Here is a 23,280-nt window from a genome sequence, read left to right on the forward strand (position 1 = left end):
AGCATTGTCAAATTTTAAACGAAGTTCTAAGGCCAATATTAATGCATTTAATGCAGCAACAATTTCCATGTTGATGTTTATACATAATTCGAGATATAAGTTAATATTCATCGTGGAATTTCGTTTAAAAATCGTAAACGCTGCTCATAAGACAAATAATTCAATTCTTAGTTTATTTTTCTTGAGAAATGAACAAATATTTATTTGGAAACCTGACTGGATAAACAATTTTATGACCGCAAAAAAAAGACGAGGGGTCCGGGTACCTGCTCCCGGATTCCGTGGGTAAATCCTAAACCCCACAGGGTTGGGTCCCGAGACAAAGACGACGTAAACCCGCGACGGTCCTAAAATGGGGAGAGCTAGAAAACGTAAATATACGGCTTTCGTTCTCCTGGCTAGGAAAATCTCACATGTAAATATACGGCCGTCGCACAGTGGTCCCAAATCGAAAAAAGCTGGCCAAAAGTCGTTTTTTCGAAAATTTTCAAGGAATTTTTGAACCTTATTTTCGGATTCTACAGGATATGGTCTACAAAATACACTACTAAGTTAGTATTTTTGTTCATCAGAGCGGCTGCAGTGATCCGTCAAACATGGAGCATTCACCGTAAAAATCACAGTTGCGTGAAATCGGTCGATTTTGAGGAAGTTCAGCGTCATGCAGGACAACCTTTACGCAATATATTTGGCCAAAAACATTTTTAACTACAAATATAAACATTATTACATAGTGAGACATAAATTTTATTCGGATTTTACTATGTTTACTATTTTATATATATTTTGTAACTTTTAGTGTTTTTTACCCGAATTTTCAAATAAAATGTACAATATCGTTTAGAAAGGCACGTGAATGCACGGTGTCTTTTGCACCAATACAAAGGGAAAAGTATATGCAACGCAGTAGTGAAGAAAATTTTTGCTACTAGTTGCTACTCCGACCTCAGCATTGATTTAACTGTAATGATGCAATGCGCTGACGCGGGCGGCGGCCTGGCTGGCGCGTGGTAGGGCTCGAGGAAATCCAGTATTTATGGGTGTTATTCAACATTGTTGGATATTTTATTTCTACAAAAAATATTTACCCTATGAATAAACATCTCTTGTCATACGTAGAACGTTTTATCATTAATAGTTTCCATTTGACCTTACCTTTTATTTACGCGTGCCCATGCTCTCATAAAAATTGCTTAAGGACTCCAGCGGAAGGATATATTTATGGAACGAAAGTTCGCAGATGTGCTTATAGTATAGTAAATAAAACATGAATGCATTCAAAACAAAAAAGAATCCCTCAAATGCTACTCCACCCTTTCCTTCCGTTAGACGGGTTATTTTTCGCCCTCACGCGGCACATTGTCCCTCTGTCGCCTCCTTAGCGGCCTCCTCAACCACATGCAGGGCAAACGACGGCCGAAAAGGGCTAGGCTATTGATTGCGCCCATCGGGAAAACACAACCACCGCTCTCTGTACACTTGTTATGAATTGCACTTTGGCCACCGGGGATGAGCGGAGTAAGCCTTTTCACCTTTAAAATGTGATATTTCCTCGAAAATGGAGATAATAGCATCGAGAACCTCACACTGTGGAACCCACAAATTACTTCTAGACATCGCTTGCCCGAAAATTTCTCGCCAAAACTCAGTTTTACTCAGATTTTTCCAAACGAAAGACGTGAAAGTTAGTTTCCTCAAGCGTGAAGATCGAGTCTTGATAAAGTCGAGTATCCTCGAACTTTTTAAAGAAGACTTGTGGGGTTGAAGAAGAGTGCCCATAGTGTTTTAGTTCGATAACTCTGAAAATTTTCACGCCCCTTGAGATGCATGAAAAATTTCTTGAAAGTGGAAAAGGGTCCATATCGTTTAAAAACCAATACTTATTGGATTGCTGGAGCAACAAGTTAGAGTTAGATGAGGACGTTAATTCAAAAGTTATTCTTAAAAAATTGCGGAGAAGTGTTTTTTCTTTCAAATTATCTTCGCCGGTGGAAGGAAAGAAAAAGAAATGACAGGTTTTTTAGAAGAAAGTTCGCTGACTGCCTAAATGAGAAGTTGAAATTTCCTCCGCCTTTATTTAAACAATTTGAGAAGTCCAGTGAAAGGGCCTAGAGAAGGAAAACGGAGGATCTTAGAGCTAGCACATCGCCAGTAGAGCATCCATGAGTTATCGAAGCAAAGGTGATGAGTTCGTGGCGAAAATAATAAATGAGGTGACAACAACCACTCTCTCAAGAGCGCGGCGAGTGTTATCAAATTGGAGAGCCAAGGATGTGAGGCAAAGTAAAATCTCCCACGAAGAAGCCCTTTCCATGATCGTTTCTGGCAATTTCACGAAACATCAGTACTTGCTCCTCAATAAGACGGACATCTAAAGAAGCTGCCCTTCCTATTGTCCACTTGTCCGAGGAGGCAATGGAGGCGAGGAATAAGGACATAAGAAGATTCAGGGAGCACCATGCAAGGAAATTTTCCTGGATAGCAACGAATGAAGACCTGTTTAAAAGATTACTCCTAACTTCAGATGCAATGATATCAAGTATTTCTAAGGCTCAAAGAAGGAAGTTACTTCAATTACCAGTCGAGGTTTACCAGAAGAGTTTATTAATCCTGGAAGAATTGAGTGGATGACGACTGTGATGAGGATTTGTCGGATAGTGATCATGAATGTATTTAAAATTTTTTCGTAACAATGACTGAGAAAGATAAGGAGAAATGTTAACTTATTTTTTTGATAATTAAAAAAGCCCAAATTAATGGAAAATCTCATTTAATTTTTCGTACCAAATCATGTGCTCGTTAAATTGATGCCTCACTTCGTAAAGAGCTTATTGCAAGCGTATCAATAAATTTGGCGTTTAACTTGAGTTATAGGAGTTATGAAATATTGTTTATAACATTTCAATGATTGTAATAATGCCTCCGTTGAAACTTGTGAATTACGGAACCCCGTTTAAAATTGCTTCCAAATCCATTGGCACGTTACAAGGAACTATAAAATTGTCTACTTAATTAGAATTAGATATTATAATTTTTAAACAATTAATGCAGTTCAATAATATTAATAATATACTTATAATATAAATTTCCAATTAATATTAACTTATTTTTCGTATCAAATACGATCAAACATATGAGAAAGTAGAAAATGTTCTCTTGGTTCATTCAAAATAAGTTGTTCAAAATTTGTCCAAAAATAAACAATGCAGTCATTTTATATGCATTTATGTATGTTTTAAATAACTAATTCAGTTTTATGATATGTATAATTTTAATTTACTATCACCAGTATAATCTCAAATTCCAATGTTAAAAAAATTAATTGTTTAAACAAAATGTGAAATAGCAATAAAATTATTGCAAATACATAAAAAAATAGTTATAAATTCAGAATAAGCGGGTCAAAAACAATAAGAATAGACCTTTAGGTCAAATATATACATAATAACAACGGCGTAATTAATTTTGGCCAGCTTTTTTCGATTTGGGACCACTGTGCGTCGTCTCCCGGGCCAGGAAACGACCACACGTATATATACATGTATAGTAGGGAAAAGGTTAAGGGCTATAGAATACCCCCTGTTTCAATGGGAGGGTGTTTCACAGCCCCCAAACCCCTGGCAGAATTGTTGCCCTCCCAATGTAAAACTTAGCCAATGATTGTCCAGTGTTACATTTGAATCGCAAATTGTACAGGTAGTGAATGCATGCAAAATTTTAAATGCGTAAGTATTTATTTACTAACCTGAAGGATTATTGTGAAAAAATATCATCTTCGTATTCACCACTGATTCAAACATCGTGTTATGCAGGTTATTGGAAGCTTTCATGCAGATAATATAGAAGTATATGGATCTGATTAATACTGTTAGTATCATCACAGACACTAGGCCTATGTAAACATAAATGCATATATCCCTTGTTAAGTATTTGTAAAGACTGTCCGTGCCACTTTCAAAACTGCCAGAAAATGGACTTGCTGCGGATGAATTGTTGAGGTGGTGTAATCCTTGGTTAATTGCACGAGTACTTGCATTATTAATTGAATTCTTTTGCCTCCACTCTTCCATATTCACCCTGAAATAAAAGACACATTTACATTGCTAAATATGTTATTTATTTTCTTTCAGTATTAAGGAAGGAGTGACAACAATGCACTATTCATCTTTCTACTATCACTTCCTTCATAGGTATGTGTTAGAAAAAAAATACTGGGATCAAATTAACCAGTCCGCATATTATCCTACAATATCCTACTTAAGTTACTAAAATTGATTTTGCTCCCCTGCAAAAATTTTCAAGTAAACATTCCGTACCAGTGATAGAATTTGATTTATTGAGTGGAAAATGATCTACATTTACTGTATGAATTATCTGATTGAAATTTTTTACTATTTATCCATGTGGGATTGAAAGTACAAGTAGACAGTAAGTCAGGCTGCACTTACCATAATGTTATCCAAGAGTCAGTTGCACTTCCTAATGCCTGTGCTAGGATAAAAATTAGCATAACTAATAAGGATGTGAGAAAACTTCCTCCGGCATTAAAGTATTTCATGAACATCATCATGCTAATTTTTCCTTTGGTTTGTGTTTCATCAGTTCTCTGTTTTTGTAATGCCTTCTCCACCTCTCCATCATCCATTTGAGCTGCAACTTTACCCTGAGGAATAATGCAATAAAAAAGTAATTGGAAATTAAGTTCTATCCGTCATTTTAAATTATTAATATAAACTTCACATGTTATGTGATGATAATGACTACTTGGATTTTTGTTCTTTTAGGGTCAGGATTGGAAAAGTATTAATGAGAGGTGAGGGTTTAGATTTGACGGGAAATCTTCATGGAGGGGAGAAAGATGTAACTTCTGGAATGCATAAGTAGGAGACCTTATTAATTTGTTTAGCTTTTATAAAATAACACATCACTTATCTTTCTCAATTTAATACCTTGAAAATAAGTCATTGTTGTTATCAAGTCAGTTTTTCATAATCAATTTCATCAAACAATCTAATACCTATTAATCTTTTGAAACCTAAAATGAGACATTGCATGCTTTTAGACCTTCCTTATTTCCAGATGTCTAATGCGAGGATGCTTTCATAAAATAAGTTTTGCATCATTCTAATATCTTAAAAATTGTTGCATGCATTACGAAAAGACTTGATGGTTTTTATTTTCTAATCTATGAAGATTATTTCACAAAGTCAGAGCCAGTTCAGCATGCTCGTTCTCCAAAATAAGCTATCAAATGTCTATTGTTAAACGATAAAATTACTGCCTTAAGTCTATCGCTACTAGAATAGCATTTTGGGATAAATGCTTTTTCTGGTGCAACGTAAATGATATGCCTAGATCCCACCACAAATGTGACATAGAGATGCATGCACTGATAGTGATGGACACAATTGGAATGATATAGTAATAGTGGGGTCACTTAAATAATATTCATTTCACACTTCAAGCTGGCAAACATTTTTTCATCAATTGGAGCAACTTTCATCTCGCTTTTTTGATCCATATACATATTGAAGTAAAGTTAAAAAATGCCGTGTTTTCCTCAAAATATTTCATGTGTTCAATAGAAATGGAATTTCGCAGAGTGTATAGCATTGTAAAAATAATGCATTTACAGCAAAAAAAAACTTTAAATTTTGAGAGTAAAAAGTTATCAGCAAAATTCACTGGAATTTTATCAATGTTATAGTGTAAAATTTGCAGTTATTTTTATTTCAACTATGAAATAAAAATTTCAATTCTCTCATAAAAAACGTACTTCAAGTGGGCTACCACCTCATGAAATTTTAGGGTCCCTTCCCGTGAATGCTTATGTAAATTCATCTGAAGGTTGCATCCTTTTGTATATGTAACAGCACATCATTTGTGTTTTGATGGTTACATACACTTCCGGGATAAAAATGCCACCCCTAATATCCATTGAAAATTCTGTCACTCAAGTTGGAAGACTTACATCTCGAAAACTGATACACCGATTTTAGCATAAAGCACATCAAATCAAACTTGATTTCTTTCTGCATTTAATTTTGGCATGCAAACTTTATGCCAACAATTATATCATTTGGCCATCAGAAACTAAATGTTCGTGTGTTTTTCTGGTTGCCATTAAGTCGTATGCCATGGCATTTTTGCCGCTTCAATGGTGAAATCTCTGTGAAAACATTTTGTACAACATTGCTGAACATAAATTGTAAGAGCATCTTGATGCTTTGCATTGTCAGCATAAGGGAACAAAATTCATGACTAACTGTATACTTTAGGCAGCAAAGGAATGAAGTCTTAGCCTACCAAACCAAAGGTTTTCCATTCGAGTCCTGTGTAAGTAGGCTACCTGTGTTCAGAGCATGGGTATATGTGATCGCACTTTGCTATTTAAGCTATTTATTAAATCCCCTTCACTCTGATGGCAATATCCATTTTCTCTGCCAGAAAACTGAATCTGGGTTCAAGACCACTTCAGTTGTATAAACAAATAACTGTTTTAACGTATTCTTCTATTTATTTAGAAAACTAAATACTGTCCAAGAAATACCAATCCGTCGGAAGTGACAAAGATTCATATAATCTCTAGCGTTAAAAGTGAAACAAACTCAAAATATTATTTACAAACATTTTTAACTGGGCTGATATATCGGCACCATAACTGTCTAAGGCCTGCCATACACGTTCCGGCCCGGCCTCAAGGCCGGGCCTTGAGGCCAGGACTGCGCACTTTGGCCGGAGCCGCAGGCCTTGAGGCCAAACTGACAGTGTGTGGCGATGCCTTGAGGCGGATTGTCGGCCGGACGGCGGCCGGATGGCCGCTTGGCCTTGAGGCCGGGCCTCATTGGATTCCCATCCAGCCGTTCGGCCAACAATCCGCCTCAAGGCATCGCCACACACGTTCAGTTTGGCCTTAAGGCCAAACTGAACGTGTGTGGGGGGCCTAAGGGATAAAAGGGATAGTGAGGCCTTAGCTGTTTTTGGAGAGAGTGGAAATATGTAAATATTTTACCTCTCCTATAAGGAGTAAATTTCAGCTAGCTAAGACAAATGTTGTGGGCTACAATTAGTATTTAGTTCTTCAAGTACATATATAAAATGAATCAAATAAGACCAGAACTTTGAATTTCATGGGAAGCTTGCTGACAGACTGCATGATGTACAATCTTGATAATAGCTCCTCAGTGTACACCTCATGATTTTACTCCAATAATGCAGCAGATGTGACAGATTGGGTGATTTAACTGTGTTTTGATTTGAATTTTTTTCACTTATAGTGAGCACCAAATGTTGATTTTATATTATCAAAAAACCATTTTCTATTTAACTATTTAAACATGTCTTCCCCACCATGTTCTGAATCAATGTAGTATAAACATCAAATACAGGGATTAAATGTACATATGTATTTAAGTACATACATACATCAAATCCCTGGTCTACATCTACATAGTACCCCGCAAGCCACCTAAAAGGCATGTGGCTGGGGGGTGTTAAGAAACCAGCCATTTATGTACACATAAAAATGAGGTACTCTAACTTGCATTATTAAAATTAGGACTAGCATTATTAAAGTCCTTTATGGTTCGGGGGCAAAACGAATTCCCATATCTAACAGTTTGGTAAAACATCTCTCTTAATTTATTACTTCTTTAGGACCTGGAAATATAGTGGGGCTTTAGTATTATCTTCTCAGTGTTGCTCTTAAAGATATCCATTCTCAATTGTTCAAGCAATCTAAGCCTAGCGCACAGCCTCTGAGTCTCCAGCGGCTCCCAGCCTTATTTGTTTAACATCTGGTTAATGCTGTCTGTACGCCCGTAGCAGTTTTTCTGGAACAGTCCAGCTTTCCTTTGTATTTTATTCAGTTCGTGGATTAAGTCTTTCAGAACCCGATCCCGTATGCTTGCTGCATATTTATGGTGTGGTCAGACGAGACTTTTCTTTTACTTTCTTATCCAAAAATCTTACCACAATACGCTTGACAAATCCTAATTTCTTCAGGGCTATGCCGCAAATGTTCTGTACACCTAAGGTAGCAACAGCAATATTCTTGGAATAAGTAGCATTTAAAATATGCCTATAATGATGCAAAAACATGGGAAAATATTAGCACCTTATTAAAGTTTTCATTATGCAATCCAGATTTTCTTATTCTAGTGAACCCTGAAGTTTGCCTGATTTTTGATCCAAATTAAAGAGTAGATGCACTCATATTTAACGCATATATATTTCTTACCCTATCGGCTATTTCTGTTTTGTTGATTTTTCTTTGAGATTCCCCAGGCTCTGCATCGGTTTTATCCTTTGGTTTCTGACTCAACCATTTGGCAAAATCAATGCCTGATGACTGAAGCTCTTCATAGTTTCCAATTGCATTGATCTTCCCCTGTAACCATTGAATTTATCTTTTAAAGTTTGTAAAATATTTAATGGGATATAATTCAAGTCTAGGGAATACATATCACCAAGGGAAATGAAAGTGGCCTTTGTCATGATTTTTTTAAAGCATGTAATGACCTATATTAGCAATTAACTTTGATAGATGATGATATTTATATTACTGCAAGTCCCCAAAGCACAACTGCATGCAGTGGCTTGAAATTGTTGCAAAACAAAATTGAGGGCTGTATAAAGATATTGCTCTGTTATTACTTCATACTATCTCCACACTTGTGGAAACTTTGAGTATTTGGCATTAGCTGCAAGTACCAGGGACGCCGACTTACAAAAAATATTGGGGGGGCCCATATCGGGGATCTTGCCCCAGGAAATTTTATAAGTAGTGAGTTTTAAGTTTTTTAAGCATTTTAGAAGAGTCATATGATCAACATAAGAACTCTGATAACTCGAATCTAGATATCTAGACACTCGGGGGAAAATCGACAAGCCTGACATCACACCCATAAGGAATTTTTGAGGGGGCTCGGGCCCCCTCAGGCCCCATGGAGTTGGCGCCACTGGCTAGTACCTCGGACAGATTTAAGAAAAAACTGCTATAGGGTCACAAGAAAACAATAAAATATATACCTTCAATACCTGTAGAATATCAGTTGATAAATTGATGAGATTTGGTCGATAATTCTATTATTTTTTGCCATACCAAGGTTTCAAAAATGTAACTTTTCCAAACATTGTTTTGAGAAAAAAAAGTTGAGTCTTTTACCCAGGGGTTGATTCAGCATCAAATTAGGGGGGGTAACGACCTGGGTGTGGAGAGTATAAAATACTCCCCAAGGGAGAGAGGTGTTCTCCCCTGAAATTTTTTTTAAATTTCCATTTTTTACTCATCTTGGAGCCTAAAATTTAATTTTTATTCTTACCAGTGGATCACATTGAATAATATTAGAAATGAAAGAAAAAGCTATTAAACTAATACATACATGCATGGGAACTAAAAATTTGTGATAAAATTTATGACAGAGGTGAACCCGCCTATATCCGCCCCTGTTTTGACCATGTATGTAATTCAATACATACTTCATCATTATAATGAAAAAAATGACAGGTTCAGAAAACATAAAAATGAATTTCATCGATTATCTTTCATTCCAGAATTAGTACCTTTGAGAAAATATATGCTAACCTTGTTCAATATTATTATTTGGTCGACGTGCATCAAGTATTGAAGTTGATGAGTGATCAGAATGCGAGTCTTGGATGATAGATAGTTCACAATGCAATCTTCAAAAAGCTGCTTTCCAACTACAGAGTCAACTGCTGATAGGGGGTCGTCGAGAAGGTACACGTCTGCATTGTGATAAATGGCCCTGTTTGAAATAAAAAAAATTACATTAAAATTGAGACCTTAACACTGGGGATGGATCAGATCAGTTATTTGGGCCTCGTTCCACCATTTCTTGAGCCTAGCGCGGAAATTGGAACCCAATGTTGAAAAGACTTGACAATGAAATGAATGACAATGATTGAATCATATAGGAAATAGTCTTAAATGAGTCATGTATTTTTATAGCAAACATCATATGACAGACAACAACATAAACTATTTTAAAGCATAAGGTAGGTATTTATGGTAGTACGTTTTCAGTTGTTGCTCATTGCTTATTATTTTAGGGTTCCCATATTTTCACAAATAAAAATGTTTTAGGCTTCATATTCTTGGCACTTTCTCTTGATTGTTAGACATGGCGTAATGGAACACTTTTTCCTCAATAGTGGATTGTTGTCTGATCTTATGATCAAATTTAAAAACTGCAAGCAATAATTAGATGGAAAAAATTTGCTTTTGCAAAAATTAAGGAGCCCTACTTGTTATGAATGTATGCATGGTGATGTTTGATGAGATAAAACTATATTTTAAACATTAGCTTTTTGAACATGTTTAAACCAAAGGCAGTTTGCCTTCAATTGGTACATATTTTCAATCTCAACACCTCTAACCACGCACATTGTTCTGCTACATTTGAATACCCCGATATGCTATGTGTTAATGAATGATTTGACTTCAATTTAAAAAAGTGTGCACATGAAATCTTCAATTAAAAAAGAACCATAAATAGTCAATGCAGCATAGGGTAGTTTTCCCTAAGTCATGGGATGACATTGTAATAGCTCACGTTCCAATTCATATCGCAAAAGAATCCCAGACTATATTTGATCTATTTGTATGAGTAAAATGCAAGTGGACCAACCTGGCAAGATTCACTCGTGCCTTTTGTCCTCCGCTTAGTGTTATTCCTCTCTCTCCCACTAAAGTCGCATCTCCATAAGGAAATTGCTCAAAATCATGCATCAGGGCACAAACATCTATCACCTTTCTGTATGTACTACTCTCAAATTCATCAATGAAAGTAATGTTTTGGCGCACAGATCCTCCAAATATCCATGGTTCCTGAAATAATTGGTATAAATGGCATCAGTCATTGATCGATATACCTCAGTGACAGATTATTTTTGACTTCTGTGCATAGATTACTGTACAAAATGGGTGAAATTCATAGTGGAAATTCTTGCTGTGGCTCATAACTTTAATACATGCATATGTATACGAAAATGAATGACTTTTTTTTACCTGTGACACATAAGTTACTTTTGGTGGGACTTCAATTGACCCGCTCTTCAGTGGAATTTCCCCTAATACTGCTTGTAGAATTGAGCTCTGGAAAGAAAAAAAATTTCATCGTCTGTTATCGCGGTATTATAGCTAAATTGTCTAGGTTCATATTAATGTGTATGTATTGTCATGAACAAATTCACAAATTTGTGCTCACATATTTCTTCTCTTATCTCAACTTGATATTTTTACTTAATAAGAGTTCCAGAATTATTTATTAACTGAGGTATTCCTCCCTTACCTCTTTTTATCTTGAGAAATATAAGAGCAGTATAACTTAATTAAAAACATTACCAGCCCTGATTCATACAAGCCAGATTTACCTTTCCTGATCCAACTGGTCCTATGACAGCAACTAGTGATCCTGGCTTTATATGGAGATTGATGTTGTGTAGAGTATTTTCATTCAGTGTTGGTGACCATTTAGCAGTAACATCATTGAACTTCACATCTTCTACTTTGTTCTTATTTCTATCTTTATTTGTTTGCTTCACATCGATTTCTTCATATAGAAGAAATTGCTGAAAATACATATTTTATGTCAGTTGAAAGACTAAGTACTATAGGTGCCCAAGCATTTTATCCATTTAACGATATTAATTAAAAGATAGCCACATTTTATTAAAGGCAGATTGAAAAATTCTATGCTTATCTGTTGTCATTGCTTTGAACCATTTTTATTTATTTGTTGGATGAGAAAAAGATCTTCATTCCATCTATCTTTCGGAGTGTATCATAATTGCTATTTCTAAATCTAATTGATTGTCATTCCATGATGAGTGATTACCTGAATGCGCTTTATAGAAACTGAGGTTTTTGCTATCTGAGAAATAGCTTCTGGAAATCCAATTGTCATTTCACTTGAAAGAGCACTGTAGAATGATGTCAGGACAAACACCTGTGATCCAAAAATCACGAAAATTGATTACATATATAATTATTAGAGATGGGCACTTTGAATAATTGAGTATGCACTCAAATACTATGAGTTATGATGTATATGTGATCATCAATTATAGAGTAAGAAATGAGATTGATGCCTGTAATGTACTTTTTGAAATATTGACAGTTTTTGCCATAACTTACTTTGTCCAAAACTGTCATGGGTTATTGATGATGCATGTTTTAATATTTTCATAAAAAATACTCAAATAATTCAATAAGTTTAAATATTCAAGCTCAACATGCTGTTCAATGTTGCCGAAAAGTAGTTGTATGTTGTAAAGTGAATTCTTTTTGTTCATTTCAATCGAACAGAATATTTATAATATTGAAAAATAGGAAATTATTTTATCAAGCATTTAGAGACGTAGAGTAAAAATATTATTTCATATATTTTTAAATCCTGACAAAAAGATAATCAACTCATCTCTAATAATTGGTCTTTAACATGATCTGTGCATTCATTTTTCGTTTGTTGTGATTGACTTATAAATTTTTAATTTTCAATTTACTTACCTGCTGAGCAGTGATAATGTTTCCACTAAGAGTGTATGAAAGCACAGTAAAAAACAGAGCCACGCGTGCTGTATATTGTGTGAATGACACATACAAAGCTCTAATGATTGAAAGATTAGTGGCCTGCTTTATTTCACTCCTGCAAGAAAATAAGTGAAGCGGTCAAAGTCAGTCAATTTGTGAAATTATGAAGTTAAGAGGTCTACTTAATTTTTTTAAATACACACCTTCATAGCCTTGGAAAACCTACCCTATATAGGTACTTAATTTCATTATAGAAGGAAAAACTGGGGGCTAGGCAGTGGCATACCCTTATGGAGTTATCTACAAGTTTACCATTAGCATGAAAACTCTATTGATGAAAAATCATTTGTCTTGACAAGGATTCGAACCTGGGTCCTTTGAATTTGCACCAGGTGCTCTACCACTTAAGCTAGATGATGATAAAGATGTATTATTCCTCATGAATTGTTGGTTTTAGAGGCAAAGGTGGTGAATGCTCCCAGATATATCATGTTACAGGACAATGTTTTTGCACATAGTACCTACCACTGTTCTGAGGCTAAATGTAGAAGGCTTTGAATGCCGTGACATTCATTCATGCATGTTTGCCATGGATCAGACGAATTATTCAAGGAAATAACTACAAATAGCTATCAGGGTACTTTTATGGAGTTTCCGACTATATAGTGCTCAGTTTGTGTGAAAACCACTGTGAGAAAGGAGGTAATTTGCCTTGACCAGGATTTGAACCCAGATCTCTCAAATCAGATAGCTTTATAAGTACATATTTTGCACTTCACTCTACATTTTATTACAACCTATCCATCTCCAAATTTATGGGTGTTAAATTCCCTGTAAATGTACATGTGCACTTTCATATCATTTCATAATATGAAATTATTAAATGTAATTTAGAAGGTTCTAGTGTTGGCATAGAAATCTATAATAATGAAAAATTTATTCATTTTTCTCCCTATTCACTAGTTATCACTTTCATTAATAATTTGACGTGTTTATTTGGAAACAAATTTAGCTCCAGACATTTGGATTTATCCACAGACACTGTGTTTTCTAGCTAAATTTTGCCCGTAGATGATTTTTTCTCAATAAAACTGTCCAAATATTGTGTACCTTTGTAATCAATTTTAAAAGTTCTTATTGCAGTGCTTTTCAATGTATGTACTTGCAAAAAAATTGGAATGTTACCTCATAAACACTTACCTTCTTGCCATGGAAATAAGTTTTGAGAAAGGTTTTTCCCACGTGTACATCTTGATGACTTGTATTCCTGTGATTATTTCATTCATCAATTTCACTCTACTATCAGTACGATCAGCCATTTTCATCCTGAAAATTGATGTCAACTGCCCCATCCAGCCTGAAAGGTAACTATTCGGGTTTTTTTTAGTATGGACAACAGTTGTTTGTAGTCTCCTCATTCATGTAAAAATTCCTGTTGGTATACATTTTGTAACTGGGAATCATATGGATCAGTTATTTGTGGAGTTGGTAGCAGTGATGTAACTAGGAATATGCTTTGGGAGAGGATGAGGGGGTTTTTGGGGGGGATGGAGGGTTATGGGGTGGTAGAAGGGGTTCCTGGGGGCAACCTTCCTTAGAAAATGGGGAGTCAAGGAAAAATTTTGAAAAATTACTTGCCTGAAAATGCATTTTACATCATTTTGGCACTACAAGTTGGTGTAGTTATTACATATCAAATCCAGACTAGATTTTAAAATAATGTTTTGATTTCTCTGAGGCTTTTGGGGAGGATACATCCCCTCATCCCCCCCCCATAGTTACGCCACTGGTAGGTGGGGAATATTCTTTATCACCTTCGTACTATTTAGACTTGTAGCCATGGAATTATATTTGCATCTTGTTTGTACTTATCAATTTTTATGAGTAGTCCATCCATTGAATCAGGTAGAGGTTACTTTTTATAACAATATATATACATATTAGTTCTCTTCTTTCCAATAATATGTGTGCTAAAATTATATAGTTTTACATACTTTGTCTGCTTTATAGACTCTTTTACATGACAGGTTTTAATTTGTATTAATATTTTTGAACGTCTTTCCCTACAAAACTACATGGAAATGTGGATTGATGGGGAAAAAGAGGTAGATCAAGGAATTATGGATGGAGAATGCGGGAGAAGACAGAGAGAACTTGATGATCATAAAATGCTTAGAAAGAAAACTAGAGAATGGACAGATGTCTCGAGGGACACCAAAGTATGTACATTTAATGGGCTTTACCCATGAATAAGTAAGTGTTAATGCCATTAATCAGATTAATCAGTAGTTGACTGACATGTGTATTGAGCCCATCTGTCTCAATATATGCGTCAGGATCAGGGCCAGATTTACCGTAAGGCAAGATAGGCACGGCCCTATAGGGGCATTGCAGCCCAAGGGGCACCTTCAAGGGTGGGTGTTCATTCATAGTTACAGTAGTAAGTAATGTTTCTTTTTTTGAAGGTACTCTTCTTTTTTGTTGTATGAATTAAGGATAGAAGGCATAAGGCATAAAAGTTAAACTGTTTCATGTAGTTTTACTCCAGGCTGTTTTTCTTTAATTGAATTGTCTATGTTTTCCATGCATAAAAATTCAAGCATATACTTCTGCTGTCAGCCATATATGTATCTGTTTATTTTTTTTTTCCAAACCTTACCTCATGCGAGTGGCTATGCTTATTCATAAAAATCGGGGAGGGGGGGCTCAAGTGAGGAGGGGTTCTCAATGGAGAGGTGAAAATCATAACGTAATCGTAAATCTAAAGCGTAACTTTGGGTGAATCCGGCCCTGATCAGGATGAAGTACAATTTTTTTGTCTTAATTTTACTTTGATTTCATTTGGATTGTATTCTACTCACTCTGGAAGGGAATGATTAGTATAAGAGCCAACAATCCTATCAGCGCCAGGGCACCCATATCATTCCAAATTAGATATGCCACTATTGCTGTCTGAAGGGGACCAATCCAAATGTCATGAGCAAATCCCATCAGGTAATCAAAGTTGTTAACATCATTGGACATCATGTTCACTATCTGGCCCACTGTGGCTTCTCCCAATGAAGACTGGCTTAACCGTAGGGCCTAAGAACATGAAAGTAAAATTTTTTCAGCGTTAAATATTCTTAGAATGTGTTTGCTTTTTTAATCATGTACTCAAATGAATAGTGCTTTAATTCTTAATTAACCATTTTCTATCATCAAAGAATTGATCCAGGTTTTTTATGTAATCGTAATTCTTACATCACATATTGTAAAAAGTGCAACTCTTTTTACGGCTGCAAAGTTCGTGAGCAGAGCAGTGAAACAAACAGACTATGCTGTGAGATATGAAATGAAAATCCTATTGAAATATCTGGTGCCATAGAAACTTTCAATGATAATAATATAATGATTAATTGAGCATAGTGCAACCAAGTGGATGATCAAAATAGAAATTGAATATCCACTGACAAAGTGAAAATGTTGAATTTAGACTCACAAAGAAAGATTCATGGAAGATTCAGGTTCAAAACCTATGTGAGGTCACCAGACAATTCAACAAAATTACGCGCACTAAGAGGTAGCATAAAGTTGAAATCATAGAATTCAAATGTAATTTGTAAGTGAAAACTTTATTATTAGCATTAGAGAACAAACTTTTCTTTTCTATTCACAAAAAAACATTTATATTATTCAGTTGAATATTTTGTAACATTCTCATTTACATCTTTTAATGAAGCCAAAATATTTATGCTTCATGTGTAAGTGAAAACTGTAAGTGAAGCCTATTTTCTTCTAAATGACATCAACTTCAAATTAAAGCTCTTGCTTCCTTGATTTTTCAAGTCTCCTGTTATTGTATCATTATTAGAAGAGATAAATAATTATGTGTCCCCATACCTTGCGATACATAAGAGAGCAGCAGGCAATCCTGATTTTCATTCCAAGATGGAAAGTTGCCATCACAAATGGATGATTGATGAAACTGCTCAAGGCGAAGCACACAATTAACCCCACTGAATTCAAGTAGGCTGTTTTTATGTCTTCATTTTCTTTGCTTTCAAAATATCCTATGAGTTGTCCCAAAAATATTGGTTGGCCAATTCTGCAATTTATTTCAATAGTGCATATGTGGTTCTAAGTATATCATGAAGTCCATTCAATCACAAGATTTAAAAAAATATTTTGAAAGAAACATGGAATTGATAAAATTGATTGTATGAGGCATAACTGATAATAACGTTAAACATGGAATTGTTGATGCGGTGGACGGAAATATGAGGGCTGTTTCTTTTTGCAACCTCAAATGGGTCATGATTGCCGAAGAATCACCTGAATTTTCTTGGTTAGCCTGGTGATTTTTAGTTCTTCCGTTGTGATTGTTACTTTGTTTCGTGTGTGTCATATTGATTCCGTTTCATCTCTGGCCACAGTTAATTTTTTTTATTTTCTCTTTTATCAGCATAAAGGTCAAGGCATTTCAATGTTCAAGCCATCCATGCCACAATTTACTCCTGGCAGGAGAATCGTCTGAGAGGACCTTGTAAATGAGACTGCAGCTCACCTTAAATTGAGAACTTGTGCTCATGAATGGCTGAGTGTGTGGTACAGAGACCACCAGCTCGTAGTACCTGCATGTCACTTGTATGGCATTTTCGCTGGGTGATCTGAGGTTGAAAATAGACTGCCCTTGTCTCTAAAATCTTTGAACGCTGGAAAAAGGCTAAAGAGTTTCAGGAGGGGTGTTGATAGAGCAGAGATGTATCAAATAGATTTAAAAAATAATTGGTAAATGTCGTCAGGATTTATTTTCATTCTGGGATGGATATGTAATGTTTACCTTTAGGATAAAAAAATGAAAATTGAAAGTTTATGAAGAAGGTTATGCTATTGAAAATAGGTTTGACCTTACAAAAGAATATTTTTAAAGTATCAAATGTGATAGAATACAAATTTTCTAGTGATATATCAGAACAAGAGTGGCTGAGATGGTCCTAGCTCATCGACTCTATTGGTTTTTAGGATTATGGGGGCACAATCGATTACTTGATTGGATTAACTCTTGAAAATTCTGTTTAACCAAATCTTCCTTGAGCTATAGTAGCTACGAATAGTAACAAATACAGCAATGGGAGTCACAGTAGTGAAGGATAGCAAAGAGGAAAAATTATTCATAGGACTAAGGTTAGAGATATAGCAACAATAAGCTGATCCCTATTGGAAATATTCAATTCCGTTCAATTGAAAAGTGACAAATTTTAATTGAACATGAGGATATTCAATTGAGTTTCCACATATTCAATTAAAATTTGTCACTTTTCAATTGAATGGAATTGAATATTTTCAACAGGGATTAAACTGATCTTAGGTCTGAGGGTTAAGAGGCAGGGATAATCTCTGACACATATTTCTCCAGTAATGGACAATTTATACATAATTTACCTTGTTAGGGAGTCCAGTATTCCAAAAATTATTCCATACATCCAGAATTCCCATTGGAAAGTTTTTGACAATACTTTAAAAAAGCTGGGGATCTTGTTTCTTGCTGTTTTTTTACGAACTTCTTCATCCCAATTCCTGCATCAGATTTCATAAGAATTACTGAGTAGGTATAGTAAACATGAATTATACATTTTTGGCGTTAAAATATTTTAAAAGATTTATTGGTGCAGTGATTCTAAAGAATGCTTATGCTTAATATCTGGTTTAGTATTTCCTTCCCAGTGAGAAATGGGTGGTGGAATCCACGTGGAACCCACGTGGAATCCACGTTGAGTGGTGGATATTTGGTGGTGGTGGATATTGAGTGGTTGGACCCACGTGGAATCCACGTTGACTTCAAGTGGATTTATGGTGATTAGCATAAAATGTTAAACAGAATTTCTAATTTGTGGAACTTAACTCTCTGGTGACATTGCGTCATTTATCATCCTGAAACCACGCTAGTTATGTGAAAATGTATCGCACATTCTATTTTTATATATTTTGTGGAAAGGCAGCCATGAGAGCACCTGAAAAATCGTAGACACATATATAGAAGGTTTAGATATAGAGTGGTTGAGGTTTTAATGGTTTTAGGACAGCACCAACTGCTGTTTTAATTTTTCCACCAAATTTCCACGTGGGTTCCACGTTGATTCCACGACCAAAAACACGTGGTATCCACGTTAATTCTCCACGTGGGTTCCACGTGGATTCCACCACCCATTTCTCACTGGGTTAATATTAATCTGAAAGTAGATTATCACTTCTATTACATTTATTAATGTTATAAGCTACATATCTTTTCTTCTATGTATTTTCATAGTTCTATGACCATGTGTCAAAATAATGGTCATCATCTTGTTAGCATTCAACTGACGTTGTATAAACTGGCTGAAATAAGTACATATCTGAATAATTTGTCTTTCAATAACAGTAAAACGAACATGTGGTTTAATTTGAGTAGCATATTATTCACTTACTTTTCCAGCTTATCTCCGAGTGACTGTGATTTGTGTTCATCCAATGGTTCATACATGTCTTCCATTTCAAAAACTTTCTTATAACCTTTCCAGAACACTCCTCCCATCCAACTAAAAAGAAATAGATAATTTTTCAATTTTATTTTAGTATTATATGTTTCACTTGAGTGTATTGATATGAAAGTAAAATAAGTGTGTGCTCATGATGAGTTATTTTGGTATTTTTTCAATTAAGTTACATTACATGTGATTTGATGTTTGGATCTTTCCAGGCGAACAATAGCAGTAAAGATTTCTTGGGCTCTGCACCGGATCAGGTCCTTCATATTTCCTTCTGTAGAAGGAGACATAAAGGACCTGACCATGTGCTGCACCCGAGAAATCTTTACTGCTTACATTATATGTGCTGGAATCAGTTGAGTAAATAGTAATATGCTCTGGGGGGTATGGGATGGCCTGGGGTGGCCACCCTCCCTCTTATTAAAAATTTTGTCAGGGAAAAATTTTGAAAATGACATGCCTGGAAATACATTTTACATAATTTTGGAAATAAAATTTTACTTCAAGCAGATGGAGTTAGTATATGTCAAAAGTAGACAATATTTTTGAATATTTCTTTTCAATATGTCTTGAATTTCTCTGAGGCTTTGGAGGGGGGGGATCTATCCCCTCATCCCTCCCCATAGTTATGCCACTGGCTGGAATCACCATCTAATCCTTGAGGGCAATATAGAGTGTGCAGCTTCAGATTGTTAATCATGCATGGGCAAGCAATTATGTTCATGATTAATAGTTGCTAGTTAAATGGCAGTGGAATGATCCATTTTCCCATGTTCATTTTAGTTGTTGCCTCCTTAACGCATAAAACCTCTTGTGAGACTGACTCATTGGTGATTTTTAATTCCCTTTTCAACTTTTTGAAGAGCTAAAGAGATGCAATTATGCTCAGACAGGGCCGGCCTTAGGGCGGGGCGACCGCCCCGGGCCCCGCGCTTTGGGGGGCCCGGGGCGGTCGCCCCGCCCTAAGGCCGGCCCTGTCGTGAAAAAAAAAATTCGTGAAAATTCGCATCATTCGTGAAAAAAAAATTAAAATACACGATAGTTTTGAAAACGCAATTTCAACTATTACTGTATTGTTAAGTCCGTGCTAGACAAAAAATAATATTATGAAAAAGGAATAATGATGCAGTAATTTTTATTGTGCAATTGCGTTTGTCAGTACAGTACTGTGTCGTGATATTTTAAGTGAAGGGCCCCGCACTGAAGGTTCGCCCCTAGCCCCGCACCTGCTAGGGCCGGCCCTGTACTCAGAGGCGGGAGATTGAAAATTGATTCTGTGGAAATTCCGAAAACCTCAACTTCTCCGCCTCCTTTACTCTGAAAAAATATAAATGCCAGACTTTCCGGTCAACGGCCTCCAACCCCGAGAATGCTTGGGCTATCGAAGCGTATGCTAATTCTTCTAATAGGGGAAATATCGCTTCTTTTATTACGCTTTTTCTTTTCGCTTGAATCTGCAATACGGAGAAACAAATCTTCGAAACTTCACGTCCTGTGGCCAGGCAAACATCCTACGCGTTTATGCAACCCGAGACACAAAGTGATGGAAATGTCTTTGATGACTACGGAACAACTCAAAGTCAATAAATATCCCTTAAAAATCACCCACTCGGTGTATTTATCGGAAAAATTCCAAAAGGCTTCGTATTCATATTCCTAGCCCATCATAAAATTCAAAATGTGAATTTTCCTGTTTTCGATACAAACCTCCGGTCGACGGCCACGACTGCCGACTCAAGCACGCAATCGCGTCGAATGGCGAATCTTCGGATAAAGGCTGAGGATTCGACTAGAGTACTTATCATGACTGAGTTTCCTTGTCTCTTGCCGGGGAGTGGAGAAAAGGAATTTTCAACGCGAAGAATTCCATGGAGTCTTAAACAGGCATCCATAATTATCCCATTGGTATATGCAACCCGATTGACTAATTTATTGAATAATTTTCCTGCGAGTTTTGAAGTTAAAGACTGACTCCTTATTCCGCTCATTTGTGGCCGACGGGATCTGCTTCGTCGAAATGACGTGAGGCCGTAAAGTTAATGACTTTCGATTGATAAGAATCCAAATACTTATCTTGCATATTTGTGGCCCCATCATCCTCTGTTGCGTCAATTAAATCTTCCTAGAGGTATTTCGCTGGGTTGGCTTGTGAAACGAAACGAAAATGTTTCGTTTCGATCAGGAGGGAAACGAAAATAAGAGACCTAGGTTTCGTTTCGATCCCGCACGAAGTTAAAATCACCAAATAGTTTAGTTTCGACCCGGAACAAAACTTTTCTTCCGGGAACGGAACTAAATTAATCGAAACTCCGCTGCTCATAGTAAAGTTTCGATCCCAGAAGTTGAGTGGAGGGGGATAAGAAGGAATATATAAAATCGTATCCGGCTCCGTTTTGTGAAAGTTCTTTATATCCATGATAAAAAGAAGAACACAATGGTAATTTCCACAATTTTAATGTCAATGTTATCACGTTTGTGCAACTGGGTTCACAGAGAATATTAAAGATTTTTCATGCACTCTAGAAATGAGCTGCGTCTACCGACGTGAGCCTATCGGTAAAAGTAAAGAGTCATATTTAAAGCAAATATATTATCGAAATATGTATTTTTACGCCATTTTTTCTTTTCATATTCATGCACTTAATGATAAGAGATTGAAGATTAATCGATAAAAAGAGCATAGAGGTACTAAACTATTTTTCCGTCTTGAAAAGAGCAAAAAAGGATGTATTTAGCAATTGTATACCTACAATCACATAATGATATCCATGATAAAAAGAAGAATACAATGGCAATTTCCACAGTTTTAATGTCACAACTCAGCAACCGACAATGGTTTAAACACGTAAGTGTCATTTTCAAGGAAAAATTGAAAAACCTTGAAAATGACACTTACGTATTGAAACCATGGTCGGTTGCTGAGTTGTGACATTAAAATTGTGGAAATTACCATTGCGTTCTTCTTTTTATCATGGATATGAGAAGGAATAGTTTCGACCCATTACGCTTGACGTAAGTATAGAGAGGTTAAAACATCGAGTTTAAAATTCGAATGGCCAGTTTGTGTTCGCCGTACTCCTGTAAGTGGTAAAATATGAATGCCCCATGCATCTAATGGCGGTATGCCGAACCTCTACTTCATTCAACCATACTCCGTACTCGGTGAGTGAGTCGAAACTAAACTGTTCGGAGGTTAAGCGCATGGTCCCTGCAGTGCGAAACATTATCTGCGTTTCGTTTCATTTCAGAGTTTTAGTTTAGTTTCGACCCGAAGGAATTTCGAATCCGATTTCGTTTCGACCCTGAGTTAGGTTTAAATCCATTTCGTTTCTTCATTCTTCTCCTGGGAACGAAACTATTGATGTTTCACTGGTTTTGGCTTCCGTTTAGTTTCTATTGCTATCCCTGGTTGCAACTCGTGTTTGCGACGACACCGCTTGGCGTGCCACTGGTTGCGTTCAGAGCTACATTAACGACACCAAAGGATAGAAAGTTTTTTATCAGCAGCGTTAACCATTTATTAACGACAATGCTAACGACTGCATGTTAACCAAAAACCTCCCAGCTTCACTTCGAGTCTCCTCATATCGGACATGATGTTTTTTTTCTATTTTCCCGATTTTGTGAGATATACCTCTATATTGACGGAAGGCTTATGCTTGGTGGGTGGCCCAGGGTCAGAGGCGTAGCCAGGAAACATTATCTGCGATTCGTTTCATTCCAGAGTTTTATTTTAGTTTCGACCCGAAGTAGTTTTCACTCCGATTTCGTTTCAACCCTGAGTTTGGCTCCCCGGGATTAGATACATTTCGTTTGGCTTCTACAGTCCTCTCCCTGGAACGAAGGAATAATTGAAATTTTACTGGTTTTGACTTTCGTTTCGTTTCACTTGCCAACCCTGGGATTTCGCGCGACGAAGGGCGAATAGGGATTTAAGAAGTTCCAAAGTTCCAATGGGAAGGGATAGGAAATAAAGATAAAATAAAAAAATATTTAAAAATGTGCTTTTCCGAGAACAGAGTAAAATGCACTAAAAAGAAAAAAAAGACTTTCACTCTCATGGTGGGTGCTGTTAATAGTGTTAATCATTTATTTACTCGTACATTTTGTTTTTACATCTGAATACAAAAATAACAAAGGGAAGGAACTTTAGGTGGTCTCCAAGGTCATAGTACCAGAACTGAGCCACCATCAAATAACAAAATGTATTACAATAAA

General features: G+C 36.1%; 1 protein-coding gene across 4 annotated transcripts in view; it reads right to left on the bottom strand.

The window, feature by feature from the left end:
* Window positions 1-23,280, bottom strand: part of LOC124160565 (ATP-binding cassette sub-family C member 4-like) — a 45,766-nt gene that overhangs the window by 16,443 nt on the left and 6,043 nt on the right. For 2 of the 4 annotated variants that reach the window (XM_046536435.1, XM_046536434.1), the window contains exons 3-16: window positions 19,003-19,113; window positions 17,981-18,115; window positions 16,439-16,643; window positions 15,418-15,640; window positions 13,757-13,913; window positions 12,533-12,671; window positions 11,862-11,972; window positions 11,398-11,595; window positions 11,033-11,119; window positions 10,653-10,852; window positions 9,587-9,770; window positions 8,240-8,389; window positions 4,449-4,663; window positions 3,746-4,077 (exon numbers count right to left, since the gene is read on the bottom strand). In XM_046536435.1, the coding sequence (XP_046392391.1) occupies window positions 3,746-4,077; window positions 4,449-4,663; window positions 8,240-8,389; window positions 9,587-9,770; window positions 10,653-10,852; window positions 11,033-11,119; window positions 11,398-11,595; window positions 11,862-11,972; window positions 12,533-12,671; window positions 13,757-13,913; window positions 15,418-15,640; window positions 16,439-16,643; window positions 17,981-18,115; window positions 19,003-19,113 (2,447 nt within the window). Of the gene's footprint in view, window positions 1-3,745; window positions 4,078-4,448; window positions 4,664-8,239; window positions 8,390-9,586; window positions 9,771-10,652; window positions 10,853-11,032; window positions 11,120-11,397; window positions 11,596-11,861; window positions 11,973-12,532; window positions 12,672-13,756; window positions 13,925-15,417; window positions 15,641-16,438; window positions 16,644-16,870; window positions 17,027-17,980; window positions 18,116-19,002; window positions 19,114-23,280 lie in introns of those variants that run through there. The other 2 variants (XM_046536436.1, XM_046536437.1) reach the window with 2 other exon arrangements.

This window comes from Ischnura elegans, chromosome 6, assembly GCF_921293095.1.
Source record: "Ischnura elegans chromosome 6, ioIscEleg1.1, whole genome shotgun sequence".
NCBI lineage: Eukaryota > Metazoa > Arthropoda > Insecta > Odonata > Coenagrionidae > Ischnura > Ischnura elegans.